The sequence below is a fragment of the Lethenteron reissneri genome, chromosome 26 (genome assembly GCF_015708825.2).
Source record: "Lethenteron reissneri isolate LAM-NWPU_2019-01 chromosome 26, ASM1570882v1, whole genome shotgun sequence".
NCBI lineage: Eukaryota > Metazoa > Chordata > Hyperoartia > Petromyzontiformes > Petromyzontidae > Lethenteron > Lethenteron reissneri.
Window position 1 is genome coordinate 19,941,457 of NC_083804.1, and position 20,164 is coordinate 19,961,620.

A 20,164-nucleotide genomic window follows, 5' to 3' on the forward strand; every position below is an offset into this window, starting at 1 on the left:
GCTGACATTTTGCACACAGACTCGTTGTGCGAGACAATTAATGTTCGTGAAAAAAAAAATCCAAAATGTTACACTGTTTAGGAAAAACAAATTAAATATTTAATTACCAATTGCTTAATACTGGCACACAATCATCTGACCCATAGGTGGCAGCCATCTCAAGCCAGAGGACGAGAGGACTCTAGCCGCCACGCATATAAAGGATTTATAGTGAAAAACTTTGTTTTTACTGGTTATACTTATTGGGGGTTAGTTCGCATAATGAAGCTGGTTGTAATGGCCAGCGAAACTTTGTGCTCAAATTGTAAATGTGGGTTTACTCTCCAACACACGGGTGTGCTGAAGGAGTAGCTTATTGGTATAGTTTGTTAACGTGACAAACCTTACTAATTGGCTGTGTCGGGTGGTGGCGGTTTTAATGGCATTAATATTTACGCGATATAAACCAAAAAAAGTATTTACGTACACAAAATATAAAATACTACATGCAGTCAGTATAGAATTCAACATCACAAATAAATCCCCATGTTAATTCGTATACCAGCTGGGTAGCACGGTGTTAAAAGTGTTCAACTCACGACTCGAGTTCTTTAAGTATATTTTTCGATGTAAAGCTTTCGTGACTGCAGGGATTCATCTTCTTGGTTCTTTCGGTAAAGTCACGTCTTTAAGTATTTTTTGCGATACTGGTTACAGAATAAAAACCTCGGTAAAAACCGGTTAACTGTTTGCTGCACGCATATGTCTGATCTGTTCTCTTGATGAGGCAGTTGAAATAATGGAACACGTTCCTTAAATACCCCCGCATCTGTCCACTCGGCAGTAGAAATGAGTAAACCACAGTAAGACATTCGGCAGGTCACGTGTAGTGGAACAAAGTATTTGGACATTCCACTTCTTCCAAGACGTCTTGTGGAAGAGCAGACAAAATACCACCTAAATCTTGACTTAAAGCTTTCGTGACTGCAGGAATTCATCTGCTTGGGTCTTTCGGTAAAGTCACGTAGATAGGTTCAAAGAAAATAACAAAAAATAACAAAAAAACTACGACATTGCGATGGCAACACAAGCGGTCGTCTTCAGGAAAAGGAGGGTTTAGCTTCCAAAGCAAAATGTTTATAAAAGTTTGAAATTGGCGAAGCCCAAATGTCAGCAGCCAATGATAATGTAAGTGGTCGGCAGCCACTAGGCCTCGGCAAGGTACGGTAATTTACCCTTTTTACCGGGTAAAAGGGTAAAGGTAAAGGTGTCGACATGCCAAGGGGTAAGGGTAAAGGGTAGGGTAAAGGTAGGCTCGTTGCTTTTTACCTTTGACCTTACCTGCTAAAGGGTACAAGGTAGGGTAGAGTGATTGTATTGTGGTCAGGTAAAAGGTAGGGTAAAGGTAGGCTCGTGTTTTTTTTACACTTTTACCTTACCTTGCTGAGGCCTAGCAGCCACCCCGACGGTGGTTGGTTTTCCACGAATCAAAGGGCTGCCAGGTGAAAATTAGCATGTTAAAGAGAAATGAGCATTATATGTTAATAACAACAGATGGGGTGGGAATATCACATGACCTATTGATGAGGTATTGGTAATAATGAGATAAGGAGATACACTGATGAGATTGAGTTTGAGAATAATTTTTTTGATCATCAGTTATATAGAACGGACATAACACAACCCCTGGCCATGAGATGAGACGATGAATGAGATAGGATAATGTGTCGATGTGATGCGATCCGAAACAAAGACTCTCTTCGAAAGTAAATTTTCGGTAAGAAACCATATATTTGAAGTCGTTTCATCACAGTAAAAAAAAATATCAAAATTGCCAAGTCATAATACACACTTGTGATTATTGTCAACATAAATACAGTTCATATGCAAAACAATCAAAGGAATAAAAAAAACACATTCTCAAAAGTAGAGCTCTGATTCAGGCTTTCCTGAATAAAAAGGGAATCGTGGTTTAACATGTTTAAAGTTAACATTACAAATGTTACAAAATACACGGTTTAAGAACACTGTTACATGGTTGCATTTCATGGCAATTAAAACATATACAAGGACTGCATTCATATTTACAAAGAGGAACTAAGCCGCTCTATTGTTCAGTAATACTCCAGTTTACTTCGGGAATGTTCGTGAAAGGTGCGAGGACGAATATCAAAACGACATCAATCAAAGTAATGTACAGGGTAGGTGGAAGCGAAGGCCGAAGCGATGCATACAAGGACCGGATGCTGTCAGCGACGTAAGTGTGGGTTGAGACGACGGAAATCAGGTAGTGGTATTAAGGTAAAATTTACCCGTAAAAACAAAGATTTCACTCTAAATCCTTTATCTACGTGGCGGCTAGAGTCCTCTCGTCCTCTGGCTTGAGATGGCTGCCACCTATGGGTCAGATGATTGTCTGCCAGCATTAAGCAATTGGTAATTAAATATTTTTTTACAAAATTCCCTAAACAGTGTAAAATTTTGGAAAATTTTTTCACGAAAATGTATTGTCACGCACAACGAGTCTGTGTGGAAAATGTCAGCTCGATTGGATCACGGGAAGTGGGTTAAAAAACGACCGAAAGATTTGCACGGTCGTAAGCAAGCAAGCAAGCAAGCACGCAAGCAAACTTAATATAAAGGATTTAAAAAGGGGAAGACGGTAAAGTCACGTAGATAGAAAATTAATAGTAACAAACACAGCAGGAGAACTTGTGACGTAGCAGTTCTCCTGCTGTGTTTGCTTCGCCAGATGACGGTTGCTTGTGTTGTGGTCGAAACGTCGTGATCTATTCATTTTCTACCTACGTGACTTTACCGAAAGAACCAAAGAATATGGATTCCTGTAGTCACGAAAGCTTCAAATCAAGATCGGGGTATTATTGTACATAAACGCAAATATATTATAGTCCTATTAGGCTGAGGACATTGTCAAATTCATCTCAATACACTGATGATTAAACTACACCTCCTGGAGACAGAGCCTCAGGATAGTAATTCCAAAACCTCGCGTCGTGGAATCAACGTTAAGTTAGTCTTGACTGCTTCTTGCAGTCGAGTCTCTGGACACGAATTATAACACAGTGACCCGCGCACCACAGGCAGCATCACGGGAGGTGGAGGCCGAGGTGCTATCAACCTCCCCCCACGAACTTGGCAGAACAGGGTGGGGGCATGATTGTTGTGGATAGTCCCAATTGAGTAGTTTGCTGCGTCATTTTTGAATTGTTGGTAAATGTTTACCCTTATGTCGGCACACAAGCGCCTCGTCTTCATGTTGCCGCTCCTCACTTTTGGAATAAGCTCACTTTGTGGTTTCAGCTTAAATCCCTCCCTTCTCTAACCTTTAAAAAATATTTCCTTGATTTAAGATTTCCCTTTTCCTGTAAATTTGGGTAGCGAACCCTGTGCGTGTTGGTGTTATTTTTAGGTGTTGGCCGTGTTTCTTGAGTGTGTTTGCTACTCACTGTTGCAATGTTATGCTTTATACGTTGCTGTAACTTAATTTTTCACCAAGCTACTCTGCGGGACATTATTGTAGAATAGTTTGTTTCTTACCCACGTAAACAAATACAAATCAATCAATTTACTTGCAAATTACATCAGGGGTTCTTCAACATTCACTGTGAAGTAGATGGAGCATGCTTTTGGCTAATAGACCTGCAGTATTAATCAGGGTGGCCACTGGATTAGAACTGTGAACATCTGCAACAACAAGCGAACGCGCTACTACTAGCCCATGTCACCACCCCAAATCGCCCTTAATAGAGCGTACAAACCAAATGGCATATTTTAACTGTCTGTGTACGTATTATGAAACAACTTGTATATTATCGAAATCAAAAAGATCGAACTCAAGTTGCCGGGTTCATATCACAGTATTCTAACCACTGTGCAACATATCGAATGTAAAACTATCGATTGTTACAAAACAATAATCGATTACCACTACAGTCACACACTCAGCTAATGTATTTCAGTGATTACAGTGTTATAAAATAACACTGTTATAAAATAACACTGTAATACACAATCACTGATTTTGGGAAGAAATTGATTAGAAATAAATTATGTATTAATCATATAATACGACACATATCTAATTGCGAAAAACCTTAAATGGTCTTTGGTCATAACATACAAACAATCGCCATCTAAAACTGTTTATGTGAGCGTAGGGAAGGCAATCCCGTTAGAGCAATGGAGCTACGTCTTCTGAGGACACATAAACGTCTCGCGGAGACTTCGTCATCTCCTTGCTGAGTTTGTAGAGTTGAAGGCTGCACATTACCACTGCAACAGCCTGCAGGAACAACATCATAGACATCAATACTGGATAATGGGCATTGTGTTAAGCATAGAGCGCAGGCTTATGATAATTTAAGGTAATGTTTTAAAGTTACCAAATGTCTGCTTTGGCAACCATAGTCACGGTTTCAGATAGGCTGCTGCAACATCCTTAAGAATTTCAGAAAATAAGGATGTTTTCCAAGGTTGCTTGACTCATAATACAAAGGACAGAGCAACCTGTGTAGTGGGTGGGGTTGACAGAAAAGTGTGCAGTGCCTGTGACCAGTAGGTGGCTCAATCTCAGAAAGAGTGAGGCCACTGGCTGTGTGGGCGGGGCTAGCGGTGCAGTGGGCGTGATTATTGAAAAGCGGATGGGGCTTACATCGGGAGGAGCTGCCAGTTCACTGTGTCCCTGGTGAACATCCAAAAAGTAAAAGCTTTCAGTGTTGGTGATGAGGCTGTGAGATGTTTGTCAAGTGAGAGAGAGGGTTGTGACATGGATGGAGTATTTGTCATGACAACGATAATGCCATGTATTTATTTAGAAAAGCCTCATTGACTCTGAAGACTATTTTCCAAGAAGGTCCTGTATTGGATTGTTTAGCCAATTCCATTAATGAGTGTTTTGCATGTGGGAAGACACCAGAATGACCGGATAAAACCCACAACACAAACAATGGAATAAACCTCAAAGTTCCAAACAGAAGGATTTAAGAACTCATCTACCCTGCTTCCATCTGCTGGCCATCTCGCAGGGCAGCAGATTTTAGAGTTTCACAACTTCCTACATTATCCACCAATCCTTTCTTCCAAAGCACTGGATCACAGATCTGTACCATCACGCCTGCCCCATGGTGTTTGTGTTCAGCAGTGGCCCAGCTATCGAGTGTGCAGCAGAGGTCGCAACCGGGTACCCGATACCCGTACCCTACTGGATACCCGGCTACCCGTACCCAGTCGGGTACGGGTAGAAAATTGCGACCCTGGTGCGGCCGGGTACGGGTACGGGTAGGCCGTGAGTCACTGGTGAGTAGCCGTTTGTTACTCATTTCGGGTAGGGTACGGGTAGGGAACGGTTATCCGTACCCGGCCGGGTACAGGTACCCATTTGCGACCCTGGTGCGGCCGGGTAAGGGTAAGGAATTAAAACCTGTTTGCGACCTCTGGTGTGCAGACAATGGAACTGCACAGAGATGCCCACGGGTCGGATGGCCATTGGTACTGGGTTAGAAAGATAGGGGTTCGAGTTTCTTTCCTTGCACCAGGGCCCATGCCAGCCATGCCACACCCCGGGGAGACAAGTGTGCGTCATTGTATCTGTGCCCACCAGCATGAGTGTAGAGATTATGGCGACTTGGATGAAGACTCTTTTGTGGTCCTGCAGGATGTCAATGTATTTGTCCAGGCAGCCCTAGTAGAGTTGAAACAAGATACATGCCAGGAGGGGATGGGTGAGAGGGGGGGGGGGAAAGATTAGGCATTGAAATGAGACTTCACCCTAATCTTGTACAAGTATATTGACCATACTTGACCGCGTTGATTAGTGCAGGTTGGTGAAGACGGAGCATATACGTGGGGGCATAGAAGTACAGTGCAATAATTTATTTTGCTGCACTGCCCTAATCTTCCCAACGAAACCAAGTTTGATGCAAGTTGGTCACCTATCCAAGAACTCAATCCAGCTTAACGTCTGAGCTCTGACAAGGTCGGGCACATTCCAGATAATTTGGGCAATATGCATGAACAGTAGCGATGGTGGTGGACACCGGCTATCATGACCCCACACACCTGAGAATGTTGTGGCCCCCCGTTCAGACAGGCATGGGACACAAAGGCCCGGCATGGCGACCATACCCATCTGCCTTTGTCTCCCTAGTTCTGATGTTTACACATCACATTAGGATGCCACTCAAGGTCACTTTTCCTGGTTGTATCCAGTTGCCTATTAAGCTGAAGCTTAATATACAATCCTCAATATTTACAAGTTGCTCAACCCGAAGTTGCTGCAAAGAAGACGAGGGGATTCTAAGCAACCTGTAAATGTGAACAAATTAAAATGACATTTTCAGCACTTAACATCAACACCGAAACATTGAGAGGGTTTGATCCAATAAACTGAAACGTCGCTCTTTCATATGCATATTGGATGACACTAAAACACCACATACATATTTCAGACTCAATCAACAAGCGATATAAACACTCTACAGTGGTGGTATTGGAATATGTAAATATAGATATCAATTGTATCTAGATTTGAAGCTTTCGTGACTGTAAGGATTCATACTCTTAGTTCTTTCGGTAAAGTCACGTAGGTAAAAAATTAATTAAATTAATAAAATAAAACAATAAAAATCACGACGTTTCGGAGGCAACACAAGCTTCCGTCTTGTATTGCCTCCGAAACGTCGTGATTTTTATTGTTTTATTTTTATTAATTTTTATTAAATTTTTTACCTACGTGACTTTACCGAAATAACTAAGAGTATCAATTGTATCGTTGATTCCAGTGGAGTGTAATAGAGCCTTCTGGTGGACAGCAGCGGCAACTGTGGTGGACAGATAGTAGACACGCAGGTGAGGGTGTGCATGGTAGGTTGGCAGAGGGGAAGAACTAGGGTAAGGCTCACGGAGGACACTGTCTGGAGGCCCCTGAAACCTGCTAGCAGTTCGAGAAGGGAGGCATGGTCAGGGCGGACCCAGGCCGTGCGGGTTGTGAGAATGGACTTGTCTCATCGTTGCTGTCGTCTCGTCGCCGTCGTCACTAAACGTCTCCGCTAGATATTGCGCTACAAAAGATAATAGTTGGCTGTCTCAGTCAGTGCCGTCAGTGTTAGACGGCTGGTGTTGTGTGCAGGCTAAGCCGAGCTACTGTGGAGAGTGTGCAGACAAGGCCGTGAAAGTTGTTAATAAATAAAGTGCCACCTATAAACTCTGTCTCTGAATCGTTGACACTACACTAGTATCAAGGCATCGGCATCAAAACTGAAGGCAGTAGTATCACATGCCTCTGGATGCACAGGTGCTGCCTCTAAGGCATCAATAGCCAATAACAATGATCCCACATATGTCTCCACCCTAACATGAGGTCGACACACATTAAGGTAAATCTATGACACAGGAACAGACTTTATCATCATCAAGGCAATTATATTCGACATCAAAGTATTTTTTGTATGTTTATGTTAATAAATAGAGCACTATTGAACATGTAAAAATGGGAGCCATATTTCTAACAATAACACGAAAATTATCTCTTACAATCACCTATTTACATGATCCAAATTAACCTAATCCTGGCACCAACCCGAATCCGACCATGACCGCTGCCCCTCTCACCTGTGGGTATGGCTGACAGGTTGAGTTGAGATGCGGCCCACAGCAGGCCTTGGGGATGGTGTCGAAATCTAAGGCACTGCTGACCCCACAGCACTGAAACTGCAGAGAGGAGAAAACACAATCACAATGGTTAACTCTTTACATCGTTCCAGGACGAGTGAGGTCAGTGCCTTTCGGGCTGACATGAATTAGGATGGTAATTGGGGTTGAATGATCACTAAATCGGCGGCAATTGTCTCGTGTATTACCATGTGCATAATGGGTGTGTGGATATGCAGGAACGGTTGTGTCTGTTTGCATGAGTGTATTTTGTGCATGTGTCTATGTTCGTGAGTGTCTGTATATGGACACGTGTCTGGATAGATAGGTGCGCGCTGTACCTCTGACATTGCATGGTTCCATGCCGACGCGAGCACGAGGTTGGATTCAAACTCGTGCCGAAGAAGCTTTGAGCCCCGCGCCCGAATCCAGGCAATCAGCTGCACACACGAATCACAGGAAACCCTGTTAGCCTGGCAGATGACTTGGCAAGTGCTGTTTGTGACCACCTATTCTGGCACGCACATTTAGTTGCATGTATTGTGAGCAGTAGAATCTATTTTAATCGCAGAATACTTACATGCTGACGCATTAAACGCACTCTACATTTATCAGCTATCGCCATCCAGCACTGACCCCTACTGTGTGTTTAAAACATCACCAAAAAAATGTCTCTCCCCCTCCACCCCGCCATACCGAAGTTGCTAAACCCGGTTTGATGCCAAGTTCTCGATATACGCACTCTGTGCTCTAGTTAGCCGCCCACATGGCCATTCGCCAAATTCCATTCTTGCTCCGTGACCACAAACAGCCACGACACATTTCTGACGCGAGATATCATCCATGGCTTCCTTTAATAAAAAAAAACCCCAGTGTTGTCGTTTCAAAACCGGTAACAGAAGCCCAGGTGCGATATCTTTTCGATATTTGAGCCCTCAAGACGTAACACATTATTTCCACCTCGCGTGGAAAGTCACGAACACATTCATACTCTTGGTTCTTTTGGTAAAGTCACGTAGGTAAAGAAAATAAGAAATAAAAATAAAATAAAAAATTTAAATATAAAAATTAATAGAATTAAATCACGACGTTTCGATTGCAACACAAGCAATCATTAATGATCAACAATGATTGCTTGTGTTGCAATCGAAACGTTGTGATTTAATTTTATTTATTTGTATCTTTTATTTTTTATTTTATTTTTATTTCTTATTTTCTTTACCTACGTGACTTTACCGAAAGAACCAAGAGTATGGATCCTTGCAGTCACGAAAACTTCAAATCTAGAATGAACACATTCATGCACAATGGGATAGTGCTTCTTGGTGGGACAGCGGTGGAAATTTTACATTTCTTTGGCAGTGCCAGTCTCTCCATTTGAAAAATCCAACCACTCCTGACCTCAAAGTGGTACTTATTTGATCAACCCCAGAGGAATGATACGCAAAGTCCACCCTCACAATTGGGATTTGGATTTGCAACCTTCAGATTGTGAGTCGAGCGCTCTTACTGGATTGATGGTACATTTATTGTCTGAGTTTGGGTTTACAGCCTTGTCCCTACACTCATGGATGAAGGCCTCCCCATCTATGTCAGTCACTGTGGGCTTGTTTGACCAATCTTCACTACACTGGTCAGTGTGGGTTGGTAAAAGAAGGAGGGGTGGCAGGAATGGTTCAGTTATTACTCGCCACTGACGTTACTCTTGGCGAGAAATCAAACTTGGGTCTCCCAATTATTTACTCAGATGCATTGTTCATTATCAAGTGTAATTTTCCAAAAGCACTGTTACTTGACATCAATCACCTCATTATTTATTTAGTTTGTTTCTAATCTACCTACTATGTTGTGTTTTCAAGGTGTGTCCCTCCGTCACTAATTTGCTGTGTTCATTGTGATGCAATATCTGACAAAATTATACAGTGAGTGCCAGTTTGGCAGAGGCGTGCAATTGTTAAGGCAAAAGGTTGATCCTCGTAAAGTGATGACGTAAAATTTGCCATATATAACACGTCACAGTAACTGTGGGCCTGTGTTTGTGTGGTTACACTTTTATTAAGTGCTTCCATAATCATTCTCCTTTAGTGTAAACTATATGGTATTTGTGTATATTTATCCTTTGCGTCTGTCTGCGTGTTTGCTTAGCTGGTGTTCATGTAGATAAAAAAAAATCATGATCATGGCAGTGATTGTTGTTAGAATTGTTATTGTAATGAACTTACCTCGGTGTCTGGGATGAAATATTGAGCAGCGACGATTGCAGACAAACTCAGGATCACAGCAATCGCCATGAACTACACACACAATTACGCAGGCATCACCAGGTGTCATCAGTGATATCACCGACTGCCATTGGTAACACATGATTCATGCTCTGTCCATAAGCATTGTAGAACAGACCCGAAGCATGCTAGGCCATACTGCATCATTCCGAGAATCAGAGCTAAATATTAGTCCATTTTGATTTGTCTTTCTGATCATATTTTTTCACGACATCTATTCAGAAGCACCTTGCTTTTGGATGTTTTGCTAATTCCCTTAAACATATTTTAGTTGTGAATGAAAACAGCATTTACCTTAAAAAGAACCTCACACGAAAACTAGATCACTCCAACTTCCCTATACAGTTTTGACTCCGGTGAACCCACATGCTGCATTGCCCTGAAAGGACCACGCATGCTCTGTATCTTTGCAATCCACCAACCCCCACCTCCAAGTTGCCAACTCACTTCCAAGTTGCTAAATCACTCCTACACCCAGCAATGCTGATATTGACTATGATGATGACTAGAATAGATGGCGCCTATGATGATGCTGACGACGATCGTGATGTTGATTCCGAACATAGCCGGAAACATATTCTTAGGTTTTTTCGGTAAAGTCACGTAGGTAAAAAAATAAAATTAAATTTATTTAATTTTTTTTACCTACGTGACTTTACCGATTAAATTTAAAATTAAATTAATTTTAATTTAATTTTTTTACCTACGTGACTTTACCGAAAAAACCTAAGAATATGAATCCTTGCAGTCACGAAAGCTTCAAATCTAGAATTAATAGCCGGAAACGTCTGCACGTGTTTTATTAATGTCCTCTCTCCGCATAGGTGCACTCACCAGGATCAGGAGGGGCCACAGCTGATACCAGGCGGCCACCACGAGAAGCAGGGCGATGAGGCTGAGAAGAGCAGCACCTCCAAGACAGGCGACCCGGGCCCCCAGTCCCAGAGACTCCGACGTCAGCCATCCTGAGCCCAACGATCCTGACGCCGGTAACTTTGAGGTTGACCCCAGAATGTCAGAACTATTACCCGACATGAGGATCTTTGACCCCAGCAGAGTCTCCAGTACTGAGCTATGCACGGGCAGACAGGCGCCCACGCCCACCAGCGCACACGCGCATACCTACCCACACACGCACACACACGTACACACACGCACGTTATTATCTGTTCAAATTACTGACCCTTGCAGCATCCTTAATATGTGCTTGCAAGCAACACTTAACTCAACAGCTTATTTAATGTATATAGGGGATTTTTTTTATGATACGTGTAGATTGGCTATGATGTTAGATGGGGAAGCCCCTTTATACACAAGGGCCTTTATCAGCCCACTTGGCCCCGCTCACGCTGTTTCAATATGAGAGCTGTGTATACACCAGTGACTAATTCAGTGTCACATGCACATTCACGCAAGATGAGATAATACTCTGTGGAAATTTTACGTTTCTATAGCATGGCCAGTCTCGAATAAAAAAAACCCACCGTTGACCTGGAATGAAATGGCATTAGTGCTTTCATAAACCCCAGAGGAATGATGCGCTAAGTTCGCTCTCACAATCGGGATTTGAAATCGCCACCTTCAGATTGTGAGTCCCATAGATATAACTTCTCAACGCGAGCTATTAATGCTTTGATATTTGCGTTGTCTTTGTGCTGTTCGCCTTTTGGCGTTCTCTGGTCGAGCACTGGTGAGACAAGGTCACATAGAAGGCTGGCTCTGGTGTGGGCTAATTAGTTTAAAAGAAAACGCATATATTATAATCAGAGCATGTTTGTTTGCATGTTTTGCCACAAGCGTGTGTGGTTAACGAAAACTTGATGCCTTGTAATGGGTGTCTATTTGGTGTTTTGACATTGGGGCGTCAGAGTGACGAGATGTTAATTCCCTCGCCAGGTTTATAGGAGGTCGTCGGTTCGATCCCAACTCTGACGCCTGTATATTTGGAGTCTGCATGTTTTCCCTGTGGTCGTGTGGATTTATACCCGGGCCCTCTGGGGTTTCCCTCCACATTTCGAATCATGCTATTAGCGTATTTGGCTGCTATACATTTCCACGTGATCAGCCACTTCGTTGAGCTATAATTTGTGGCCAAGTCTCTTCTGAAAAATAGCTATATTGCTCAGCGGGCCTTACCTAGAAAATAAAAAAATAGTTTTAGCTTAGTTTATAGTATTATTTCCGGAAAGGGTAAAAGCCTATTCTTTTGTTTCATTATTTTGAAACTGCCAAAAAAATGTCCCATAGAATCATCAATGTAACTATTGTTGTACTCTATTCTCATACGCAGTGATCAGCGTTGAAAAGTTTGGTCAAATAATCCCCAAGACTCTCCCCGCGCGGGTGGGAACCTTCATTCAACAGCGGATGATTAATGTGACTGGAAACTATGAGTGTCAATTACGCAATACATATATTCACAGACCACACATTGATTCACATACAAAATGAAACGTCAAACATAGGCATATATTCATAATCGAGGTTTTTTTTGGGTTAGATCGCGTAAATATATAAATGTGTCGTTAAAACCCGCCACCACCCGACACAACCAACTAGTAAGGGTTGTCACGTAAACAGAACGTGCCAATTCGTCACTAGTACAGCACTAACCGGTGTGTTGGAGAGCCAAGCCACAACATTTACAATCTGAGTACGACGTTTCGCCAGCAATTACAACTAGTTTATAACCCCAAAAAACCTCTATTATGGATGCTATCAGTCGCGAAAGCCCACGTGTTAAATATGCATCTATTGTTGAATATTACGTGGCTGTAGAGATGTACACATACAGTACTATATAGTGCACACACAATCACATTCACGCGCCACATGCACGCACCGAGACACGTCTCCATTCAATACGTCGTCGTTACAGCGAATTGTTCCTGAAAATGTTTATTCGGACGAGACGTCGACATTCCTCAGCCAAGTTAGAATCCACAAAGATTCGACCAAATGAAGTAGCATTCGAAATGCAATGTACGGTCTAAGCACATTTTAAACGACATGCCTCTATTTTATCTCTAGATATACTGAATGGCTGAGCAATGCGAGCGAGCGAGCGAGCGCTGATTATGACCTATTATCATTATCACATTTTCACGAACAAACCATTTTAAATGATCGAGCAGCAACGCCGGAAAATCTCAAGCAGGCAACATTATTTTACCAATCTGATTCCATCGCCTGGTTAATTATACAACGAGATATGTATTAAACGAATTAGTGGTGGACATTCCTTATTTTAATTGCTCGAAATCAGCCAGTCCATTAAAAAATAACCGCTGCTCTTTCCTTCCCAACAAATTGCCACTTATTTTAACGGCTCTGAAGAATGTTTTTTTTCAAATCCACCACCTTCCTAATGTTATGATCAGAGCGTGTTCTAACCGGCAAGCCACCCGGGCGCATTTTTAGATAATTGATGTTAATTGAGCAGGCATAGTTAAAGTGTCCAATTATGGCGAGGAGCGGTGTGTAGTAGTAGGCTTGCTTACCGCTAAACCCAGTCCGAGCAGAAGCGTGGCTATCGTGAGCTTGGACACCCCCATCGCTTCTTGTCTCTCCTCGAGTCTCTGCGAGCGCGAATAGTGAAGTGAGCTCGGATCGGCGATTAATATAGGAAGGGTCGTGGGTTGCCTAAACAGCTCCCTCCCTCACCTCTACCTCGTGACGAAACATTTCTCCCCCTCCCTCCTACCCTCCTACCCTCCTCCCCCTCCGATTCGCACGGTTGGCTACGCACGAAAGAAGTTTAACATACATACTACTACACCCTCTCACTCCGCGTTCCCTCTCTACCCACCGTCTTTGTAACCCCGAGGTGATAAGTCCCTCTATTCCTGTGGTCTTAACTGAAATTTTGAATTCTAATAAGTGTAATTTATTGGGCTCAACGTTTTCAAAGTGGACAAGACGGATAGAAATTTATCATCATCATCGTCAACGATGATCAATCCGTTGCTGGAAAAAAGTCCCCTCGATGCGTCTGACTTCTGCTTCTCAGCGCTTTTAATCTTTGACGTAAACCAATGGTGTGCACTGCAAGGAATAGCGCAGGGGAAGTAACACGTCAATTGTTCTGTATGAGTCATGAACATGTCACTAAGAGTCAACTCAGGGTCAATGGGTAGTTTACGGGGGTAGAAAAACATTTTTTAAAACCCCCCTACTATCTTTGATACTTTGAAGCGATAAAAAATATATATATTCGGAGATTAAAACAAAAAGAGGTCCACTTGGTGAGTCACAGAACTAAGAGAAGGCTAGTCACGAGATAGCGCGTGTGAGAACCTGCGTGGGTGGATGTCTGTGTCTGCGTGTCTAGTGGAGGATGTGGCTGCGTGGTTTGGTTTGCGTGCGTCTGGGTGTGCTTGGAGGAGGCTCGTGCAGGACACCACTGGGCAGATGGAGGCAGTCACCCTTCAACAACAACGGAGGGCAGATGAGCCCACGCTCACAACAACGAGCGTTGTGCCGGGCAGCTAAAACGCAGCAAGTTGGCACAGTAGAGGGCACAGCTGGTGCATCTGCCAGTCATCTCAGTGAGTCAACCCATGGTACCTGCTGGGTCTGTCCCGTGATATGTTGGCGAGCCTTCGACACTTCACGTGGCGTCAAAGTGCACCTGGCCTGGCACAGGCGCCGTGGTGACGTCACCTCCACTTAGTGGCGAACGGCGAGTGTTGATTGTTGCGAATGTGTTTGTGCAGGACCCGGCATTGTAGTGGTGAGAGCACTCCGCTGCGAACCGAGCGTCCTGAGTTCGACCACCTGTGAACCGGTCCTGCCCCCCGCCTCTGCTCTGACTCGGCCTCAATTGAGTACCTGATGCAGTGTATAAACATCAGCATTGGGGGTGTAAAGGCGCACGGGCGTGTAGTGCTGGCCAATTGCGCATGCCACTACAGCCTGAGAAGACTATACGGGTGTATCTTTGGCTTCATGCAATGTTTATAATTAATTACCCAAGTGTGCGTGACTGTATTGACAGCTGAGGGTGTGCTCTGAACTGTCAAGAATGCTGCCAGTGCATTTCCCATTAACATATGTATCAATATAACAGCACTGCCACTCACTGCTGAGCGTTTGGTAAACATTACAGGTGCAACGATTACGCGATCCAGGGTCGTGATTACGAAGTAAACTTGAGTAAATATGACCAACTCACAGGCAGCAGTGGTACAGAAATGGAAATGTTATGGAAATTTACTCACATGTAATTTGATGGCGACCTGGAATTAATGTTTTTGCATAATGCACAAATATATTTTTACACGTTTTGTGTGATGTGTGTGGATTTGTTGGCGCAGGTTAAACATTTGACAGTCATCTTGGTCAGTAAACCCATAACACCTGGGTTTTATCCCATGACCTGACTTCAAACTGCACCTAGCCTGGTACAAGCGCAGAGGTGACGTCACCACCTTAGTGGAGATTGGCGATGGTTGTTGTTGTTGTTTGAGGAAAGCAGTGTCGCTGTAGCTCCTGACCTCGGGTGAACGTCATTGGCACATGGTATTTGAATCTGCTCTGGGAGCATTAAATGAGTACCTGGTGCAGTGTAAATATCACCACGTGAGAGACAAAGTCGCCTGGGTGTGGTGCAAGCCCCCCTTAATACTGTATACAGTATATGAATGTAGAGGACAGCATATATGAATGTACGTATGAATGTGAACATATACCTACGACCAAATTACTCTGAATGTTAGATCTCGCCATGTCTTGAATGTTAAGCAGTTTGAACGTGGTTAGAACTTGCATGATTGTTTTTCTGGTATTATCGTGTGGTGTAGGCGTGGGTTGTAATGCACGATAATCCCGATGTGGATCATGGAGAGCATTGGATTCTTGAATCCATCTGTGTGGCGCGTTGATTGTTAATATTTCGTACGCGTGGTGGATTTTCTCTACGTGCTCTGGTTTGCTCGCGAATGAAGCCAAACACTTATTAATAGGAATGGCCAACATGGCAATGCATGACCCCCCTGGAAAAAAAAGTCTGCAAGCTAAGTGAGTATTTCTTCTGTAAATATAGGGAATTGATAAATCTGTGTATTTGCATGCCAGTACATGTCGAATGGATGTGAATATATGTGTGCACGTGTTTGTCGATAAGCACAAATTTAGTTTTTAGGACGGACTGAAACATGAAATTTAGACGGTATATCCTCGTTGTTATCAGCCTTGATTTAGCTACTGCTGGATGAATGCCTCGCCAAGCCGTCGACATCATTCGCAGTCGTGCGACGCAGCAACTCGTACAGCTGCTGCATGCGAGCTAACGTCAGGGCTCCATCTCTTCGGTGTGCGCACTCTTGGGCGTGTTCCCACGTACGGCTGCCACTGCGTCATTCGTCTCAGATAACAGCCTCGGGGGAGAAATATGGCCCTGAAATACACAATAAATATGTATTTAAAAAAATGAGCGGAGCCATTGTATGCAGATCTATATTGAAAGCAATGATTTGCGTATAATGTACATGGACATAGAACATCGCCTTTTACGCAAGCAAACACGTGCATGGGTAGTGCACTTTTATTTAGAATGGAGATTATTCCATTAATGTATGCCTTAAATCGCTAATGTGCGTGGCGGTGTATTGTGGGATCAAATTACTTCATAGACAATGGGTCTCCACGTATCCGTAACGCCATATAAACAGAAACAAGTATTTCACAACCCATCGGCCCAGTGTTCTTCTCTAATTTTGAGAGGGGAGCCACTTTTGCCAACAAGACATCAATTTGAGGGCTGCCACACCGCTTGCAAGGGGTGTTTTCACATTTGTGTATTGTCGGTGGGCGAACGTCAGGGGCCGCACTAAAGGCCACGAGGGACTGCCAGTGGCCCGCGGGCCTTGCAATGAAGAGCACTGCATCAGCTGTACGGCCTTTTGGGAGTGCGTCATTTCAGCAGCATTGTTTCGAGTCAAGCAAACTCGAGGCCTGTTTTGACACACGGTATCTCATCAGCAGTCAGACTTGCCTAAATCAGTGCTGGTGACCTGTCGGTCTTATAGGCAAGGACTATATAAGCTGTTGGGGAACCTACTGTTAGGGAACACCTATCAAGTCCGCATGGTTGATGCTTATAGATGGCACCAGTTATTCATTTAAAGGATGAGTCCACCCAGGGGAGGTCCCAGGACGGATACGATATCAGTCTCAAACGTTGTTGTGATCGGGAATCGAACTCAGGTCACCGGGTTCGTACAACATGTGCATAATCACACGCTCTTTCTCCCCTGGGTGGGATTAAGTCTCACACGCGATCGTCGCGAACACAATGCACACTGACACACGCGTGTGTGTGTCCTCATGCCCATAACAAGCTCGCTGCTATACTTAGGATACGGGTGACGCGAGTCAGGCGTGTAATCATGAGTACAAATGAAAACACTTTTCATTTCTCTGCAACACCAAAAAAATCACACAATCGTGCCGGCTATAGAGTTACAAAAAGAGTAATACAGCAGTGCACAGTCAAGTGTCACGCGTGTGATCCAGGTAAGGATTGGTGAATCACGCAAACTTGTAAGACTCCCGAATCCGCTGGGTTCGGCTCGTGAAGCGGTATGAGCGGACCTTTGAGTGCAAATATTCCTCTCTTGTGGACATTCTCATGACTTCGGCGACCTGTGTTTGGTTCACAACCATGGCTGACATGAATGCTCGCTGATTGGGCCCTATGCATAACCATTCATTAACTCACATTGACCAGCATGGTGAAGTATGATCAAGCAACCCCTTAATCGACACGGTATGGGGAGAACTTCATCCAGCAATGGATTGACAATAGGCTATACGTTTCTGTGTTGTAAGTTTCCTCCTACATGCCTACACTCATTCATGGCCTTGGCCAGCCATCCCCATTCATTTAAATCTTGTGACTCAGGATTTCCTGAATAAATAATTACGTGATTATTTATTATGACTACCATCGCCACCATCGCATGCTTTCCCGATTATTTGGTAAGTGGTTATGGCTCATCTGTGGGCTCTAAGACTCATAAAGCTAGCCTAAGTCCACCGGGTTACACAAGTGTGTGTCAAACATTACATGTGGCTCTCTGATCGCTAAGAGCACAAAGCAAGAACAAATCTCTTGCGTTGTTACACGAATGCCATGCAATCACCAAAGCCAACAATGTAATTATGATGAGCTCCAAAAGGCACACGGAACTTTTGTGAAAGTTTGTTGTATTGTTGTTACACAAATGCACGAGTCGCTAAGTACTGGGCAATTTTTGGAGGATCTGGACAACTTCTAATCAGTGTGTTTTTTTAAATACAAATCTAGTTCAAGGGCCTGCAGAACAGAAATGACTACCACTTTATGCGGGGGAAACTTTAGTGGCATCTATTTCTCTATGGAATAACAAATGTATACTCTACAACCACTTTGTCAACCCACTGTTGCACGAATGACTCTCAGACTGTCATTCATGCAGGTTTTTCTTTACAATACTTCACTATGCTTGTCAGTGTAGTTGTCATGGCTGGAAATTGAAATTAAGTCGCCGAATTCCAAGCGCAGGACACTAATATCTGGCCAAAAAAGTACACTGTGTGAAAACACACTCAATGTAAACAAACAAATAATTACATAATTTACTTGGACTTCAAAAAGAAAGCAAGGCCGTTGTTCGAACAACCCATCACGGCTCTGGCCTGCTTCCCAAACGGCAGTGAAAACACAGCATGTGATGTTGCATGGTTGAGATACGTAGCCCTAGAGGTGGGAGACTTATGAGAGCTTTATTTTTGCAGCCTGTAGCCATGACTCGCTCGTCGGCCTAATCCCTGACCTCTTGCCAAATAGTTTAGTCCATTTCACGTGGTATCAAAGTGCACTTGACTTGGTACAAACGCCGTGGTTACGGCCCCGCCCGCCACTTATTGGCGAATAACAGCTGATTATGTCTGTTTGCTGCAATACGATCCCGGTTATTTATGTTTAATCCGAGTGCAGGGAAAAATGGCAAGTGGTTATCTGAACTTGTCTTCCCCCTAGGTAAACTCGGCCAAGAATGCCTGGCGCCGGTGTGTAAAGTAGTTAACATAAGTCGTAGGGAGACACAAAGGCCGCCATACCCACCCGCTTACCAGGTGATCGCTAAAGGCACCTGCCCCGACAGTCTACAGAGGTACACGAGGAATGTTCGCGTGCGAGTATGCGTGACGTGGCCAGGTTTGTCTCGACTGTCTGCCCGCCTTCCTGCGGACATAAACATTCCAGTCTCATCAACAGCCGAGTTTAGCAGCGTAATTCGCTTAGGTGGATACACTTACGCGCACAAAAAAAAACATTACGCATGAGCAAGAGTTGCCAAGTGAATTAAAACAGACGCAGAAAAACATCTACGTCAGATGTTAGTCATTGCCAAGGTAGGGCTTGGCAGCAGATGACGGTAAAAACAGGGCAATGAACCCACCAGTGCATTAGCTAATCAACAGACTCTTTAATTGAACGTTATTATACGCTCATGCAGAACATTGAGTCGAATGCACATATAAATAGAGAGACAGATAAAAGTCAGAAATACTTTTTCAGTCCATCGGTCTCTGGGCCTTACAGATAAAATTGTCATAAACAGCATCCGTTTAAACAGGCAAAATCTGGATGAGTCAATGTTAGCTTATTCTACTTCAGCCTCAGGAAACTTCACTATCGGTCTGCAGACTTTCAAAGTCAGAGTTCAGATAGTGCATATTTAAGATTAATCAGATTCGGTGAAAATCCCCCAAAACTCAACGATCCCAGATGATAAAAACGCGAGGGGCTGTTTTGAACGGCACCACGGCGGGGATTCCAAAACGGCTGTGTCCTGTAGGGCGGTAGCCACCTGCCAGGTATTTGCTTTAAGACTTTAAGTAGTCACACCCTTCTCATGAAGCCCATTCGAAACCGAAGCAGGTTTTTTTTTATGCGTAAACAAGGCCATTGATTGATTGACTTAAATCTGACTGTACCTAGTTGTCCATGAATCTGACCCTTCCCGTGTTGATTTATTATTTACGCGTAAAAATAACAGACAATCCGCCGTCAGTTGACAAATCATTTCACGCGTATATTTTTTATACATTTTCCATAATTAGTGGCCTTCAAGAACGCAGGCATTCCGTCACCATGTAATTATAAGCTACTTTAACCTTAGCTAACCATAGGCACTGACGCTTGCCTGCTGAGTTTTGAGGGGTAGTTTGAGCTCGTTGGTAAAAGATGA

General features: G+C 43.6%; 1 protein-coding gene across 1 annotated transcript; it reads right to left on the reverse strand.

Annotated features, from left to right (window-relative positions):
* Window positions 1–1,729: 1,729 nt before the first annotated feature.
* On the reverse strand, window positions 1,730–13,584 carry LOC133347826 (tetraspanin-9-like). Its single transcript, XM_061560481.1, has 7 exons — window positions 13,430–13,584; window positions 10,764–11,051; window positions 9,870–9,941; window positions 7,989–8,087; window positions 7,609–7,707; window positions 5,597–5,680; window positions 1,730–4,282 (listed from the first exon to the last, which is right to left on the reverse strand). Exons 1-7 carry the CDS (start codon window positions 13,481–13,483, stop codon window positions 4,172–4,174), a joined length of 807 nt encoding a protein of 268 aa, XP_061416465.1. The 5' UTR covers window positions 13,484–13,584; the 3' UTR covers window positions 1,730–4,171.
* Between the last annotated feature and the right edge of the window lie 6,580 nt (window positions 13,585–20,164).

Excerpts from the sequence above, each read along its gene's own strand:
- LOC133347826 (XM_061560481.1), bottom strand. The coding sequence starts at position 13,483 with ATGGGGGTGTCCAAGCTCACGATAGCCACGCTTCTGCTCGGACTGGGT. Across the intron at positions 7,708-7,988 it reads GGAACCATGCAATGTCAGAG|TTTCAGTGCTGTGGGGTCAG; the intron begins GTACAGCGCGCA and ends TCCTCTCTGCAG. Across the intron at positions 5,681-7,608 it reads CCTGTCAGCCATACCCACAG|GGCTGCCTGGACAAATACAT; the intron begins GTGAGAGGGGCA and ends CAACTCTACTAG.